Below are 15,819 nucleotides of genomic sequence, written 5' to 3'. Positions count from 1 at the left end.
TGTAAGTTGTTAAATAGGTGTCAGCTGTTGATGGTTTCTGGCCTGCTGCAGAATTTATGCTCAATTGAGGAAGCTTAAAAGAGGAATATCTGGAATATGAGCATCAAAATGACTTGGTGATGTCAAATCAGCTTTGCTCATTCAACCTTCCCTGAACATTTCCAACGAGCATTAGCTGCTCACATGCTAATATTCATGTCATTAAGGTGCCACTGTGATTGGTAAAACAAGTGTGAGTACAGCAGATAACACTTTAGAATGAAAAAAAATATTTACAGCACCACTTTATAATCAGCATGCATATATTGATTAAACAATATGTACATAAACAGAAGGTGCCAGTGAGCCATGCGGCAGAAGCTCCCAGTGGGCTGTGTTGTGGCCTGTTGGCGGGAAGCCGCCAAGCCGGCCCCTGCTTGTCTTCGCCGGTGGGCCACAGACGTTAAGGGGGGAAGCTACAGGACAGGCCCTGCTTTTCCCCGAAAACCAGAGGATGGAGTCAACAATGACGGCGGACAAGGCGGGAGAAGAGGAAGTATGAGAGGGAACCGGGGTCTGTCCTACGGTGCCTTCAAGGTCGGCTGCGGGATGCACTCCCGCGGCACAAAGACGGACAGGCGAGGAGCGGGATGTTGGTTCGCTGGATGATCCACATGGAAGGCGATGGCTGGATGCCTGCAGCAGCCCATGGCTTGCCTGGAATGGACAGCGCTCATAACAACCAGAGTGCAGACTGGACTTTGAAAATGGCCCCAAAACATGGTGCCTCTTTCCAGTGGACTATTTCTGTACACTTTGCTAATTCCTTTTCACCAGAGATACTGCCTGACCCGCTGACTTACTCCAGCATTTTGTGTCGATCTTTTATGGGAATATTCTACTGCACTTTTTATAAGAGATGATTTCCCCTTTACCAGGGCTGCCAACATTGGGTGAGAGTTGGGAGTGAGAAATTGCGAGAGACCAAGCCCGAGGGAGTATAGCGTCTTTTAACTTACACTTGAATGCAATATATATGCTTTAAATTGGATTGGAGCGTTTTTGAAAGGAGGGAGGCTGTGCGATCACTGATCACTGGCCTTGGGGGTACCCGGTGAGGGAGTGGAGCAACCGAGTGGGGAAAGGGTGCGGAAGAAGGGTGTCCCCCCTCCCAGGGTAGGAACGTTTTGAAATTTGATGTATTAAAATCATGTTTTAGTGCACTGTAGAAGTATGATTTCAATGTTTTTTGTATGAAGTATTTTTAAGAGGTAACTTTTTAAGGGGTAACTTTATCCACACAAAGGGTGATGGGTGTAAGGAACAAGCTGCCAGAGGAGGTAGTTGAGGCAGGAACCATCCCAACATTTAAGAAAAAGTTAGACTGATACATGAATAGGACAGGTTTGGAGGTATGGACCAAAAGCAGCTGGCATAGCTGGGACGTGTTGGCGGGTGTGGGAAAGTTGCACCGAAGGGCCTGTTTTCACACTGTATCACTCTATGACTACATTATACCTCCACCATGCATGAATGCTTCAAAATCAAGTGATCGAGTTTTATTGCCATGTACTCAAGCATAGAAACATAGAAAATAGATGCAGGAATAGGCCATCGGCCCTTCGGGCCAGCACTGCCATTCAATATGATCATGGCTATTCATCTAAAATCAGTACCTCTTTCCTGTTTTTTCCCCATATCCCTTGATGCCGTTAGCCCCAAGAACAAAATGTAACTCTCTCTTGAAAACATCCAGTGAATTGGCCTGCACTGCCTTCTGTGGCAGAGAATTCCACAGATTCACAACTCTCTGCGTGAAGAAAGTTTGTTCTCATCTCAGTCCTAACTGGCCCCCCCTTTATTCTTAAACTGTGACCCATGGTTCTGAGCGCCCCCAACATCAGGAACATTTTTCCTGCAGTTACAGTAAGTGAAAATCTAGCAGGCAAGCAGGATGCTTTCACCAACCACCCCCATTTGAAGTCCACTATCTTCCACCGTATCTACCCAGTGCTTGGTATTTACTTCCAGCAGCCACTGGTTGTCCTCCAGGATGCACCGAGCCGCAGCCTGATCCATGCCGGTCACCTGGGCGAATTCGGCACAGAGACTCACGGCAGCGGCGCAACGCTTCGACACCTCCGACGGCCCGGGACTCTTGCACTGAGGCTGCTCCATGGCCGGAGCTGCAGTGAGCGACTCGCCAGCCCGAAAAACACTCTCCAGCCCCGCTCCCCGTCCGCATCTGTCCCCGCCGCTGCTTCCACTTCCAACACCCGCAGCCCATGCAGTTGATATGAGTTTTGAAATTTTCGTTGATCACAGAATTTCTCACGACAGAGCGAGAGAAATTTGTGATCAGTGAGAATTTGGTGAAATGCGTGATTCTCACGCTCAATGAATGGGAGTTGGCAGCACTGCCTCTCTATCCCCCTCTCCCTCTCCCCCCTCTCTCTCTCACCCCCTCTCTCTCCTCTCTCTCTCCCCTCTCTCTCCACCTCTCTTTCTCTCCCCTCTCTCTCTCCCTCCCACCTCACTCTCATCCCTCTCTCTCCCCCCCTCTCTCTTCCGCTCTCTTCTCTCAACCCCCCTCTCTCTCCCCCTCTCTCCTCCCCCTCTCTCTCCCCTACCCCTCTCTCTCTCCTCTCTCCCCTGTCTCACCCCTCTCACTCTCTCCTCTTCCCTCTCTCCTCTCTCCCGCTCTCTCTCTCGCCCCCTCTCTCTCCCCCTCTCTCTCCCCCCTCTCTCTCTCCCTCTCTCTCTCTTCCCCCTCTCTCCCACCTCACTTTCCCCCTCTCTCGTCCCCTCTCTCCCCTCTCTCCCCCCCTCTCCCCTCTCTTTCCCCTAACTCTCTCTCCCCTCTCTTTCCCCTAACTCTCTATCCCCCCCTCTCTCTCTCCCCCCCTCTCTCTCTCCTCTCTTCCCCTCTCTCTCCCCTCTCTCTCCCCCTCTCACTTCCCCCTCTCTCCTCTCTCTCCCCGCTCCCCCCTCTCCCTTCTCTTTCCCCTAACTCTCTCTCCCCTCTCTTTCCCCTAACTCTCTCTCCCCTCTCTTTCCCCTAACTCTCCCCCCCCCTCTCTCTCCCCCTCTCTTTCTTCCCTCTCTCCCCCTCTTCTCTCTCTCACCCTCTCTTCCCCCCTCTCTCCCCCCCTCTCTCTCTTTCTCCCTCCCTCTCTATCTCTCCCTCTCTCTCCCTCTCTACACACTCTCCCCTCTCTCTGTCTCTCCTCTCACCTCTCTCTCTTGCCCCCCTCTCTCTCATCTCTCTCTCCCCCATTTCTCACTCTCCCCCTGGCTCTCTCTCCCCTCTCTCTTTCTCCTCTGTCTCTATCTCCTCTTTCCCTTTGCCCCCCCCTCTCTCTCTCTTTCCCCCTCTCTCCCTCTCTCTTTTACCACCCCTCTCTCTTCCCCCTCTCTCTCCCATTCTCTCCTACCCTCTCCTCCCTCTCCACCCCCTCTCTCTTCCCTCTTTCTTCCCTCTCACCCCTCTCTCTCTTCCCTCTCTCTCTTCCCCCCCTCTCCCATCTCACTCTCCCCCCTCTCTCTCCCCTACCTCTCTCTCCCCCCTCTCCCTCTTCTCTCTGTCCATTCACGCCCCCTCCGTCTCTCCTCTCTCTCTCACCTCTCACCCCCTTCTCTCTGCCCCCACTGTCGCCCTGTCTCCTTCCCGTCTCTCTCTCTCCACCTCCCTTTGAGAGTCTGTCCCTTCGGCACAGAGACTCGCGGCAGCAGCAGCGGCGCTTCTGACGGTTCCGCGGCCCGGGACACTCGCACTGTCCGGAGTGCCCCATGGCCAGAGCTGCAGCGCGCTTCTGACGGTTCCGCAGCGCCGCAAACACTCGCAAGTCCCGGCTCCCCGCATCTGTTCCCGCCGCTGGTTCTGCTCCCATCCCTCTCACAGCCCCGGCTCTCCAACACCCGCGGACCATGCAGTTTATCCGAGTTTTGACATTTTCGTTGATCACAAAATTTCTCACCATTGAGCGTGAGAAATTTCTGATGAGCGTGAGGGCGTGAGAGTTTGCTTGAGGGCGTGAGTCTCATGCTCAAAGCGTGAGAGTTGGCAGCCCTGCCTTTACACAGAGAGTGGTGAATCTCTGGAATTCTCTGCCACAGAATGTAGTTGAGGCCAGTTCATTGGCTATATTTAAGAGGGAGTTAGATGTGGCCCTTGTGGCTAAAGGGATCAGGGGGTATGGAGAGAAGGCAGGTACAGGATACTGAGTTGGATGATCAGCCATGATCATATTGAATGACGGTGCAGGCTCGAAGAGCCGAATGGCCTACTCCTGCACCTATTTTCTATGTTTCTATGTTTCACTCTGCATTTGCACGTGTGAAAATAAAACAGCATTGAATAGATTGATCATAACTTCTTTATGAGCTTTAGTTACCATATGAAGAATGAACTGCTCCATAAGCATGTGCATTAGCAGTTCGGAAAACAAGTAGCCGATGAGAAGGCTGCATTTTGGGGCACTCGTATTGGGACCTGGGTTCAAATTCAATCCAATCTGAAAAGGTGAATTTTCATCTGCTAATGATTGGATTATGTGTGCAATGCAGCTGTGACAATCTCAATCCACGTCCCTGTGGGCATGGATAAAGTGGCACTAAATTGCCAAGCTCACGTAGAGGTTACACAGTAGCTCGAAAAGGAGATGGTAAAAATTAAATATTTTGTTACTATCGTTTAGTTTAGAGACACAGCGCGGAAACAGGACTTCGGCCCACCGAGTCCACACCGACCAGGGACATTAACACGACCCGACACACACTTTTTTTTTACATCTTAACCAAGCCAATTAACCTCCAAACGTCTCCGACTTTGGAATGTAGGAGGAAACGGAAGATCTTGGAGAAAACCCACGCGGTCACGAGGAGAACGTACAAATTCCGTACAGACAGCATCCGTAGTCAGGATCGAACCGGGGTCTATGGCGCTGTAAGGCAGCAACTCTACCACTGCGCCACCGTGCCGCCCGATATAGAAACTGCTTTCTGAGGATGGAGATCTTACTGGCAAACTACTCAATGTGTAATGGGGATATTTAAGTGTTCAAAATTTGCATTAGTTATCCCAAATATATCTCACTTCTTGCACATTTTTTTTAACTTATTTTTTTGGTGAAATCTTTTATTTAATATAACCATATAACAATTACAGCGCGGAAACAGGCCATCTCGGCCCTTCTAGTCTGCGCCGAACACTTACCCAAACCTAGTCCCATCTACCTGCACTCAGACCATAACCCTGCATTCCTTTCCCGTCCATATACCTATCCAAATTATTTTTAAATGATAAAATTGAACTTGCCACCACCACTTCCACTGGAAGCACATTCCACACAGCTACCACTCTCTGAGTAAATAAGTTTCCCCTTATGTTACCCCTAAACTTTTGTCCCTTAATTCTCAAATCATGGCCTCTGATCATTTGAATCTTCCCTACTCGCAATGGAAAAAGCTTATCCACGTCAACTCTGTCCATCCCTCTAATAATTTTAAAGACCTATATCAAGTCCCCCCTTAACCTTCTGCGCTCCAAAGAATAAAGACCTAACTTGTTCAACCTTTCTCTGTAACTTAGGTGCTGAAACCCAGGCAACATTCTAGTAAATCTCCTCTGTACTCTCTCTATTTTGTTGACATCTTTCCTATAATTTGACGACCAAAATTGTACACCATACTCCAGAATTAGCCTCACCAATGCCTTGTACAATTTTAACATTACATCCCAACTTCTATACTCAATGCTCTGATTTATAAAGGCCAGCACACCAAAAGCTTTCTTTACCACCCTATCTACATGAGATTCCAACCTTCAGGGAACTATGCACAATTATTCCTAGATCCCTCTGTTCAACTGCATTCCTCAATTCGCTACCATTTACCATGTATGTCTTATTTTGATTTGTCCTGCCAAGATGTAGCACCTCACACTTATCAGCATTAAACTCCATCTGCCATCTTTCAGCCACTCGTCCAAATGGCCTAAATCTCTCTGTAGACTTTGAAAATCTACTTCATTATCCACAACACCACCTATCTTAGTATCATCTGCGTACTTACTAATCCAATTTACCACACCATCATTTAGATCATTGCTGTATATGACAAACAACAGTGGACCCAACACAGATCCCTGAGGCACCCCACTAGTCACCGGCCTCTAACCTGACAAACAGTGATCCACCATTACTCTCTGGTATCTCCCCTTCAGCCATTGTTGAATCCATCTGGTTACTGCACTATTAATACCCAACAATTGAACCTTCTTAACCAACCTTCCATGTGGAACCTTGTCAAAGGCCTTACTGAAGTCCATATAGACAACATCCACTGCTTTACCCTCATCAATTTCCCTAGTGACCTCTTCAAAAAATTCAAGAAGATTAGTCAAACAATACCTTCCAGGCACAAATCCATGTTGACTGTTCCTAATCAGACCCTGTTTATCCAGTTGATTATATATATTATCTCTAAGTATCTTTTCCATTAATTTGCCCACCACTGACGTCAAACTAACAGGTCTATAATTGCTAGGTTTACTCTTAGCAATCTTTTTAAACAATGGAACAACATGCGCAGTACGCCAATCCTCCGGCACCATTCCCGTTTCTAATGACATTTGAAATATTTCTGTCATAGCCCCTGCTATTTCTACACTAACTTCCCTCAATGTCCTATGGAATATCCTGTCAGGACCTGGAGACTTATCCACTTTTATATTTTTCAAAAGTGTCAGTACTTCCTCGTCTTTGATCCTCATAGTTTCCATAGCTACTTGTTTCCCTTACCTCACATAATTCAATATCCTTCTCCTTGGTGAATACCGACAAAAAGAAATTGTTCAATATCTCCCCCATCTCTTTTGGCTCTGCAGATAGCTGTCCACTCTGACACTCTAATGAACCAATTTTATCCCTCATTATCCTCTTGCTATTAATATAGCTGTAGAAACCCTTGGATTTACTTTCACCTTACTTGCCAAAGCAACCTCATATCTTTTAGCTTTTCTATTTCTTTCTTAAGATTCTTTTTACATTCTTTTTACTCCTCAAGCACCTCATTTACTCCATGCTGCCTATGATTATTGTAGATCTCTCTCTTTTTCCGAACCAAATGTCCAATTTCCCTTGAAAACCATGGATCTTTCCAATTATTACTCTTTCCTTTCAACAGAACAGGGACATAAAGATGCTGTACTCTTAAAATTTCACCTTTAAATGTCCTCCATTTCTCTTCTACATCCTTCCCATAAAACAAAATGTCCCAATTCACTCCTTTTAAATCCTTTCGCATCTCCTCAAAGTTAGCCTTTCTCCAATCAAAAATCTCAACTCTTGGTCCAGTTCTGACCTTCTCCATAATTATATTGAAACTAATGGTATTGTGATCACTGGGCCCGAAGTGCTCCCCAACACATACCTCCGCCACCTGACCTGTCTCATTTCCTAACAGGAGGTCCAGCACTGCCCCTTCTCTAGTAGGTACCTCTATGTATTGCTGCAAAAAACTATCCTGCACACATTTTACAAACTCCAAACCATCCAGCCCTTTTACAAAATGTGTTTCCCAGTCTATGTGTGGAAAATTGAAATCTCCCACAATCACTACCTTGTGCTTACTACTAATATCTGCTATCTCCTTACATATTTGCTCTTCCAATTCTCGCTCCCCATTAGGCGGTCTATAATATACCCCTATAAGTGTTGCTACACCTTTCTCATTTCTCAGTTCCACCCAAATAGCCTCCCTAGACGAGCCCTCTAATCTCTCCTGCCAAAGCACTGCTGTAATATCTTCGCTGACAAGCAATGCAACACCTCCACCTCTTGCCCCTCCAATTCTATTATACCTGAAGCAACGAAATCCTGGAATATTTAGTTTCCAATCACAGCCATCCTGCAACCATGTGTCACTAATCGCCACAACATCATACTTCCAGGTGTCAATCCAGGCTCTAAGCTCGTCCACCTTTCTTACAATGCTCCTAGCATTAAAATATATACATTTAAGAAACCCACCGCCTTTTATTCTCTGTTTATTATCTTTTTCTTCTTTCTCCCCTACATATTGGGTCTGAGTGCTTCCCTTCTCTGCCTCCTGCCTCACACACTGTCTACTAGCTTTCTATATTTGAGTCCCTCCCCCCAACCGTTCTAGTTTAAAGTCTTAATACTCTGAACAAACTGAAGACCACACCTAAAAACACACAATGATGGATGAGGATAGACACAAAATGCTGGAGTGGCTCAGCAGGTCAGGCAGCATCTCTGGAGAAAAGGAATAGGTGATGTTTCGTGTAGAGACCCTTCTTCAGACTGAAGAAGGTCTGACTTCTTCTTCAGTCTAAAGAAGGGTCTTGACCCAAAACGTCACCTATTCCTTTTCTCCAGAAACACGGCCTGACCCAATGAATGACCAGCATTTTGCGTCTATCTTTGATGTAAACCAGCACCTGCAGTTCCTTCCTACACAATGATGGATGAGGTAAGGTTTTACATAAAACAAAAAAGAAGAAGCATTCAAAAGAGGGTAAAACCAAATCAGACCCTGGCAACTGATGGGAAAGATGCAGATGGGCGTAAATGTTGAGAAACCAAACAATTATTAAGAAATACTAACAGGGATGATGGAAAGAAAACAGAGCAAACAAAACAATAGCCTCACAGATCCTTTGAAGCCTGTTATCTTGTAAGTGAAAAGAAGAAAAGAGTGAGAACTATTATCTTGAAACATTATTTCCAATGAAAGAAGAGCATAGCATGACAGGTATTCCCCGGAAAACCTTGAATCATCCATTGAGACTCATCAAAATTAATGTTGGCAAAATAGAAATGATGAAGAAAACAACTTGGACAAGATGATCATTAAGGTTTTTAAAAAAAAGTTTTATTAAACTATCTCATCATTTTCTATATTTCAATGAGATCATCTCTAAACTCCAGAGACTGTAAGGTCATCTGACTCAATATCCTCTCAGGAAAACCCCCAGCATTTGTTATTGATATTAAAGAATGACAAATCCCCAGATCAGTGTTCTATTGCAGGTTTTAAAAGAAGGCAATGAGATTATTGCAGATTCCTGCCTATAATCTTGTGAGGGTAACTTGATTTAGGATCCATTTCTTTAGATTGGAAAATTGCTTCTGTTGCGCCACTTTTTATGAAAGTGAGCAGGGGAATCCAGACACCAGTTTGCCTCACATTCTTCAGCAGGTAATTGCTCAATTCTTCTTTTTTGAAGATAATCAGTCATTCCATAAAACATTTCTGCTGAATTCTTCGGAATTCACTTGTAAAGCTTAAGTCATTCCTCATGAACATCAATTACCTTTTTGAAGGGATTGCTAAAATGGTGCATAGGAAAACATCCATGGTCTTTATTCCTGTTGTACCTTGCAGATGGTGGAAGTGTTTTGTGAATTAACTTGTGGAGTCTCCTTATGCGGCATATCCCCTCTCTGATGTGCTCTTGGAGCTTTGGTAATTAAATGGCTAGTTGAGGTCTAGTAATGAAGGTATTTCTTTTGGGCACACGAGGAACTGCAGATGCTGGTTTACAAAATAAGACACAAAGTGCTGGAGTAACTCAGTGGGTCAGGCAGCTTCCCTGGAGAACATGGATACGTGATGTTTTGGGTTGGGATCCTTCTTCAAAGTCTGAAGAAGAGTTCCGACCTGAAACGTCACCTATCCATGTTCTCCAGAGATGCTGCATGACTCGCAGAGTTACTCCAGCACTATGCCTTTTTTCTTATGGAAATTAGGCAACGGTAATAGAGTTGTATGTCAAGGGGAAATGGTCGCATTTCCAATTAACGGAGATAGTTTTTGGTAGAAAAAAAATATTTTGAGGCCTAGGGGGCAAAGCAATCTGGGTTTGGACTGCCTTTCCAAGATGGGTGTGTGCACAGCAATAATTGGTAACAAGAACTATAACAAAATGACTTGTTGAGTACATGATCGAATAGTTTTCTTTTGCATTATGGCATTTTGTAATCATCCAGACCAGGTGGTGTTTAAGACTGAAAAGGGCAGTCTTTCATCTGAGCTCTTTGAAACTATAAAAAATGTGTTTGTCCTGTCAAAACATAATAATAACGTCAAATACTGGACTAGAGGGAAGATAGACAAAAAGTGTTGGAGTTATTCAGTGGGTCAGGCAGCACCTCTAGAGAAAAAGGATGGGTGATGTTTTGGGTTAGGAACCCGAAATGTTATCCATCCATTTTACACACAAGCTGGTGGGTGCCTGGAACATGCTGCTGGGGTTAGTGTTGAAGGCAGATATGATAGTGGCGTTTAAGTTGCAGTTACATGGCAGATGGATATATGGGAAATGGAGGGGTATGGATCATATGTAGGCAGATGAAGTTAGTTTTTCTTTGTATTATATTTGGCACAGACATTGTACGACAATGGCCTGTTCCTGCACTGTTCATTTTTATGTTCTAACTGAAAGATACTGACAAAGTTGCAATCGCAATACCATCGTGAACCATTGGAGTTTGTTGAAGGCTGTTGGTTTTGAACAAGGAAGTCAGCACCAAGATGAGGGCATACTTGTACGTGGCTTTATCATTGTACTAATGAAGCATACAATCTGTGCAAATGCTTCTACACTTCCCGATGTTCTTTCATCAAGGAGATAGACATGAATATTCTTTTCCTTGAGTGGATTTCTTCTGCGTAATCTTGGGCAGCAGTAGGTTGCAAAACATGACATAAATCACCATCCTTGGCTTGAAATGATCCAGAGGCCAATAAATTCAGCATGGCAGTACCATAATTCCATCGGCACTCGTATGTAACTACGGCTGTTGAAGGTGGCAGAATACTGTCAACCGTGGCCTTCGAAAGTATTGGCCTCTGGATTCAGGAAGAGATGGATTGGTCCTGAAAGACTCATGGACACGCAATTCTCCTAGCTATGATCCTTCTCTCCCTCTCTCTGTACTCTCCTCAGTGAAGTATCACTGGGCTTAGCTCTCACGCTCCACCACTTAATAAAGGATATTTTGGGATTTGAAGACTCCATCACAGACTTATCGAGGCTCTAACGATTACATTTAAGGAGAAATTACAGAAATAATGAATGTATTTTTTGTAATATAGAAGTGGTGATTAGATGGAAGTTGTGGGAAACCAATGAAGTGGATGCAGAGAGAGTATTCAGTGTTTTTGAGTAGGACTGGTAGCACAGGAGGGCTGTTACATGTAAAGAGTTGTAGGAGTTTGGAAGTCCCACAGATGGCCACAAATTCTATATCAGTTGTTTTTTTTAATGAGTTTAGTCAATTTTTGTGTGACCAAAAATATCAATGAATTTGGAAGTAATGCAGCAGGGATATCGAGTTTATTTACAGATTCAGGTTCAATCTGATTCGGGTGCTGTCTGTGTGGAGTTTGCATGTTCTCCCTCTGACCGCATCAGTTCCTCTGGGTGCTCGGGTTTCCTCTCACATCCCAAAGATGTGCACATTTGTAGGGTAATTGGCCTATGTAAATTGTGGACCAGGTGGACCGAAGAGCCTGTTTCCATGCTGTATCTCTGTATCCACTATATCTCTAAACTAAACTACAAATTCTGGGAGTGTTCATGTGAATTACTTGCAATAATAATGGGTTGGAGGAAATTTTGTATGTGCACATCGTTTGCTCAGTGTGAAGGTAATATTATTGTGAAAAATATTTTAGTTTGCACTGTCTAATCGCATTTTTTGTGCATGAGTTAAAACATGCCCAAACAGATGGGAAAATCTGACTCCCACTAAACTGAGACAAGATTAAATGGATGGAAAAATCTGTTTAAATATAAAACTACTTTAATATTAAAAATAAAACTTTACTTAGTAAAATATGTGCGCTCTGGCAATTAATGCCAAAATTATGACAAAGAAAATAACCAGAGTTTAATGCTGAGAATTGAAGGTAGGGTCAGAGCTGTCTGGTGTCTGGCACATCCTGCTGTGGATCTATACAACACAACTGTGTAGAGGTCTTCTGCCCATCATCTCCAGTTCAGGCTGGTTGGAACAAGATGAGCAAGCACAAGGAAGAAAGGGTTCAGAACGTACAGGAATATGTCATTAAATAATTCCTAAAAAGGAACCTATTTTAGACCGTGGGGCTAATTCCAGGCTCCCGATTTGGAAACCGTGCTTCAAGAGAGCTTGGGTCAGAGAGGAGGTCAGAGAGGAGGCAACCATGCATAGTACAGTATAAACTGAAAATGTATATCACAGTAAAAGACATAACGTGCTGGAGTAACTTAATGGGTCAGGCAGCTTTTTTTATTTTACTCTAGCACATTTTATTTTGTATCTGCTGAGTTTGTCCAACATTTTATGTCCTTTTTTTGTATGTTGCCTGACCTGTTGAGTTATGCCCCTGTCCCACTTGGGAAACTTGAACGGAAACCTCTGGAGACTTGCCGCCCCACCAAAGGTTTCCGTGCGGTTCCCGGAGGTTACAGATGGTTGCCGGAGGTTGCAGGTAGTGGAAGCAAGTAGGGAGACTGACAAAAACCTCCGAGAACCTCCGGGAACCACACGGAAACCTTAGGTGGGGCGCAAAGTCTCCAGAGGTTTCCATTCAGGTTTCCTAAGTGGGACAGGGGCATTACTCCACCACATTGAGTCTGAAACATAGAAACATAGAAACATAGAAATTAGGTGCAGGAGTAGGCCATTCGGCCCTTCGAGCCTGCACCGCCATTCAATATGATCATGGCTGATCATCCAACTCAGTATCCCGTACCTGCCTTCTCTCCATACCCTCTGATCCCCTTAGCCACAAGGGCCACATCTAACTCCCTCTTAAATATAGCCAATGAACTGGCCTCGACTACCCTCTGTGGCAGAGAGTTCCAGAGATTCACCACTCTCTGTGTGAAAAAAGTTCTTCTCATCTCGGTTTTAACGGATTTCCCCCTTATCCTTAAGCTGTGACCCCTTGTCCTGGACTTCCCCAACATCGGGAGTAATCTTCCTGAAGAAGGGTCCTGACCTGAAACATCATCTATCCATGTTCTCTAGGGATGCTGCCTGGTCCGCTGAGGTACTCAAGAACTATGTGTAATTCAAGCACATTATGCATTTTTCTGTGAACCAGCATCTGCCGTTCCTTGTAGAAATGTGAATCACAGTGTTAGATTTTATAAGTTGTATGGTGTTCTATGTGTTGACACAGATTAAAATAAAATTAATTGACTTACCTACAACTCACCTTGGAACAATAAATCAAATCTTTTGCAGGCTTGCCAACAATTGCTGCTAGAACTGCTCGAACTTACAGTTTTTCTCTTTGGAATCTGTTGGAATGGACATTCTCAGATGGCTATTGGTACCTCAGCCTCCCAACATACAGCCTCTCTCTTACTCTTTTCAGGCTCCCTCCATACCCTTCTCCTCCGGCTTGGGTGAAATGACAGTGAAATTCAGTGTTGGAGATATCTCCCAGTGGTAGGGAAGGCCCTCACTGTGCCTTGTAAATCAGCTGGGAGCCTGAAATCTGTTGAATCACACTGCATAGTCCCGATGACATGAAGCTGGTGAGCTCAGGTAGTTCTCTGGTCATTTTAAAATTCTTCACCCGGTACTATCTTGAACAGTAAAATCAGTCCTTTAGAAACTGTGTTCTTCCATAGCAAAGAAGGGACCTGCTATGTTGATGCGTGACTGTAGATTTTGAAATATTAATGGTGCTCAAAGCAGATATTAACAATCGCTGGTGGCTGCTGGTTCATCACGAATAATCTTATGTCCACTGACGAATGGTTTAGTATTGCAAGGTAAGAGCTTGAAGCTTACAAAAGCTTGAATTTGATAATCTAGCTTTCTGGCCAAGTTGCTCTGGCAGATATTTTCTGATGCCTAATGGATTTTGCTCAGATGAATGTGCAAGATCTCAGTGTAACAGGTCACTGAACAGCACCTTCAGGTGTCAAACATGTCTTTCCTGATTTTATGCGTAGCTACACATTGCGTTTTTTGCAGGATTAGCATTCTTACCATGTAATTTAAAACAAGATGTGAGAAACCTTGTCACAAATTAATCTTTAATGTCAGCACCATACGATAGTGAAAGGCAGTCTTGTGATACTAAGGATGTTCTCCTGTCTGTATGCATGTCTGTTCCACCAAGAGTTATAAACTGTTATTTTGCTTCAATTGCAGAGAATTAGAAAGAGACCTGCGGCCATCAAACAGATACCAGGACACAGATCATTCTGTCAGTGAGGAGCTGGAAGATGTCTCAGGAATACTGCAGTGTTCAGCAAATGTCCTTGGTAGAATTGTTTTTTTATATTCTATGTCCCTCAAGAGTGTTGTTTTCTCTTGCAAAATAATTTTGTTAGTCAGAAGTTGCTTGAATGTCATTTTGATTCTGTCCACCTTGCTGGCCGAGGCCATGGTTTGATTTCCAGTAGAAACTATTTTGATCTTAGTTTAGTTTAGTTTAGAGATACAGTGCGGAAACAGGCCTTTCAGCCAATTGAGTCCACGCCGACTAGTGATCACCGTACACTAGCACTATCTTACACACTAGGAACAGGTTACAATCTCTATCGAAGCCAATTAACCTATTAACCTACAAGTCTTTTGAGTGTGGGAGGAAACCGAAGCACCTGGAGAAAACACTCACGGTCACAGGAAGAACGTACAACTCCGTACAGACATCACCCGTAGTCAGGATCGAACCAGGGTCTCTGGCGCTGTAAGGCAGCAACTCTACGGCTGCGTCACTGTGCCACTGTGCCACCCTCAATACAAACCATTGAGGAATATTCTTCTAATGTGGTTAATGTTGATTTGAATCACCATTTTATAGGATGGACCCTGAAGAGGTTACTCATTCAGTGTGTAATTTGTTTCTTGTTGATCCTTGATACAGTTAAACATCTTATTCCCCAGAATATGACTCAGATTAGTGCATGTTCACTATTAAAGGGCCTGTCCCACTTGGGAGACCTCCACCACGACCTCTGGCGAGTTTGCCCGCAACCCATAGTCGCGGCACGGTCGCTAGGAGGTCGTAGGAGGTCTTTGTCACTCTCCTTCATGCCCGAGAGTTGCCTCCGCGTAGTCGAGGCTTCAGCGAGGTCTCGGCGTATTTTTCAAGATGTTAAAAATTGACCGCGACTAAAAATAGGTCGCTGTGGAAACAATCAATATTTTTTTAGCCGTAGGCCTAGTCGAAACCGGTCGTAGTAGGTTGTGATGCTAGTCGTAGGTCTAGTCGAAGCCGGTCGTAGTAGGTCGTGATGCTAGTCGTAGGTAGCCGAAGGTGGTCGAAGGTGAACAAAAGGCCAGTAGGAAAAAAAGGTAATTTAAACAGCAGCACGTGATCTCTGTCACTCCAGGGCATGTTCATTCATAGCTGGAGAGTTGTTTTGGAGAGGAGACGTGTTTTAGAGATGGCACCAAAAAGGCAGCAGCGCAGGGAGAATGCACAACCCTAGGATGTGATACCACATGAGGTGTTAGTGCAGGAGGAGGTAGCCCTGCATGAGAGACCCCTGGAGGAGGAGCGGACCAGGGTGGTAGTATATGTCCTCACCACCACCCCATCCTTCACTGCCTCATTTGAAGGCAGCAAAGCAGCCCTTTCTCTTGTGTCTGACACAGCATCAGAGGCAGATGCCCCATTGAGACAGGATCAAAGGACTAGATTCCTAAAGAATCTCATTGTAGATCTGAATATACTCCCTTTCAATTGCGTTACCTGTTTAACAATTATGTGTTTTTCCCTGTTTTTTTAAGTGAAGCAGTGTGAAATTGTGAGCATCAGTGATAGGATGAGAATTTTTATACTGACGAATTGTAATGT

The 15,819-nt window shown here is 44.7% G+C and overlaps 1 protein-coding gene across 1 annotated transcript in view; it reads left to right on the top strand.

Moving 5' to 3' along the window:
- Positions 1 to 15,819, top strand: part of gucy1a2 (guanylate cyclase 1 soluble subunit alpha 2) — a 161,092-nt gene that overhangs the window by 54,214 nt on the left and 91,059 nt on the right. Inside the window, exon 3 of the mRNA XM_033022678.1 lies at positions 14,166 to 14,278. Coding sequence (XP_032878569.1) covers positions 14,166 to 14,278 — 113 coding nt within the window. The remainder of the gene's footprint in view (positions 1 to 14,165; positions 14,279 to 15,819) is intronic.

Source organism: Amblyraja radiata, chromosome 6, assembly GCF_010909765.2.
Source record: "Amblyraja radiata isolate CabotCenter1 chromosome 6, sAmbRad1.1.pri, whole genome shotgun sequence".
Classification (NCBI taxonomy): domain Eukaryota; kingdom Metazoa; phylum Chordata; class Chondrichthyes; order Rajiformes; family Rajidae; genus Amblyraja; species Amblyraja radiata.
This window is presented reverse-complemented; position numbering and strand designations above follow the sequence as displayed.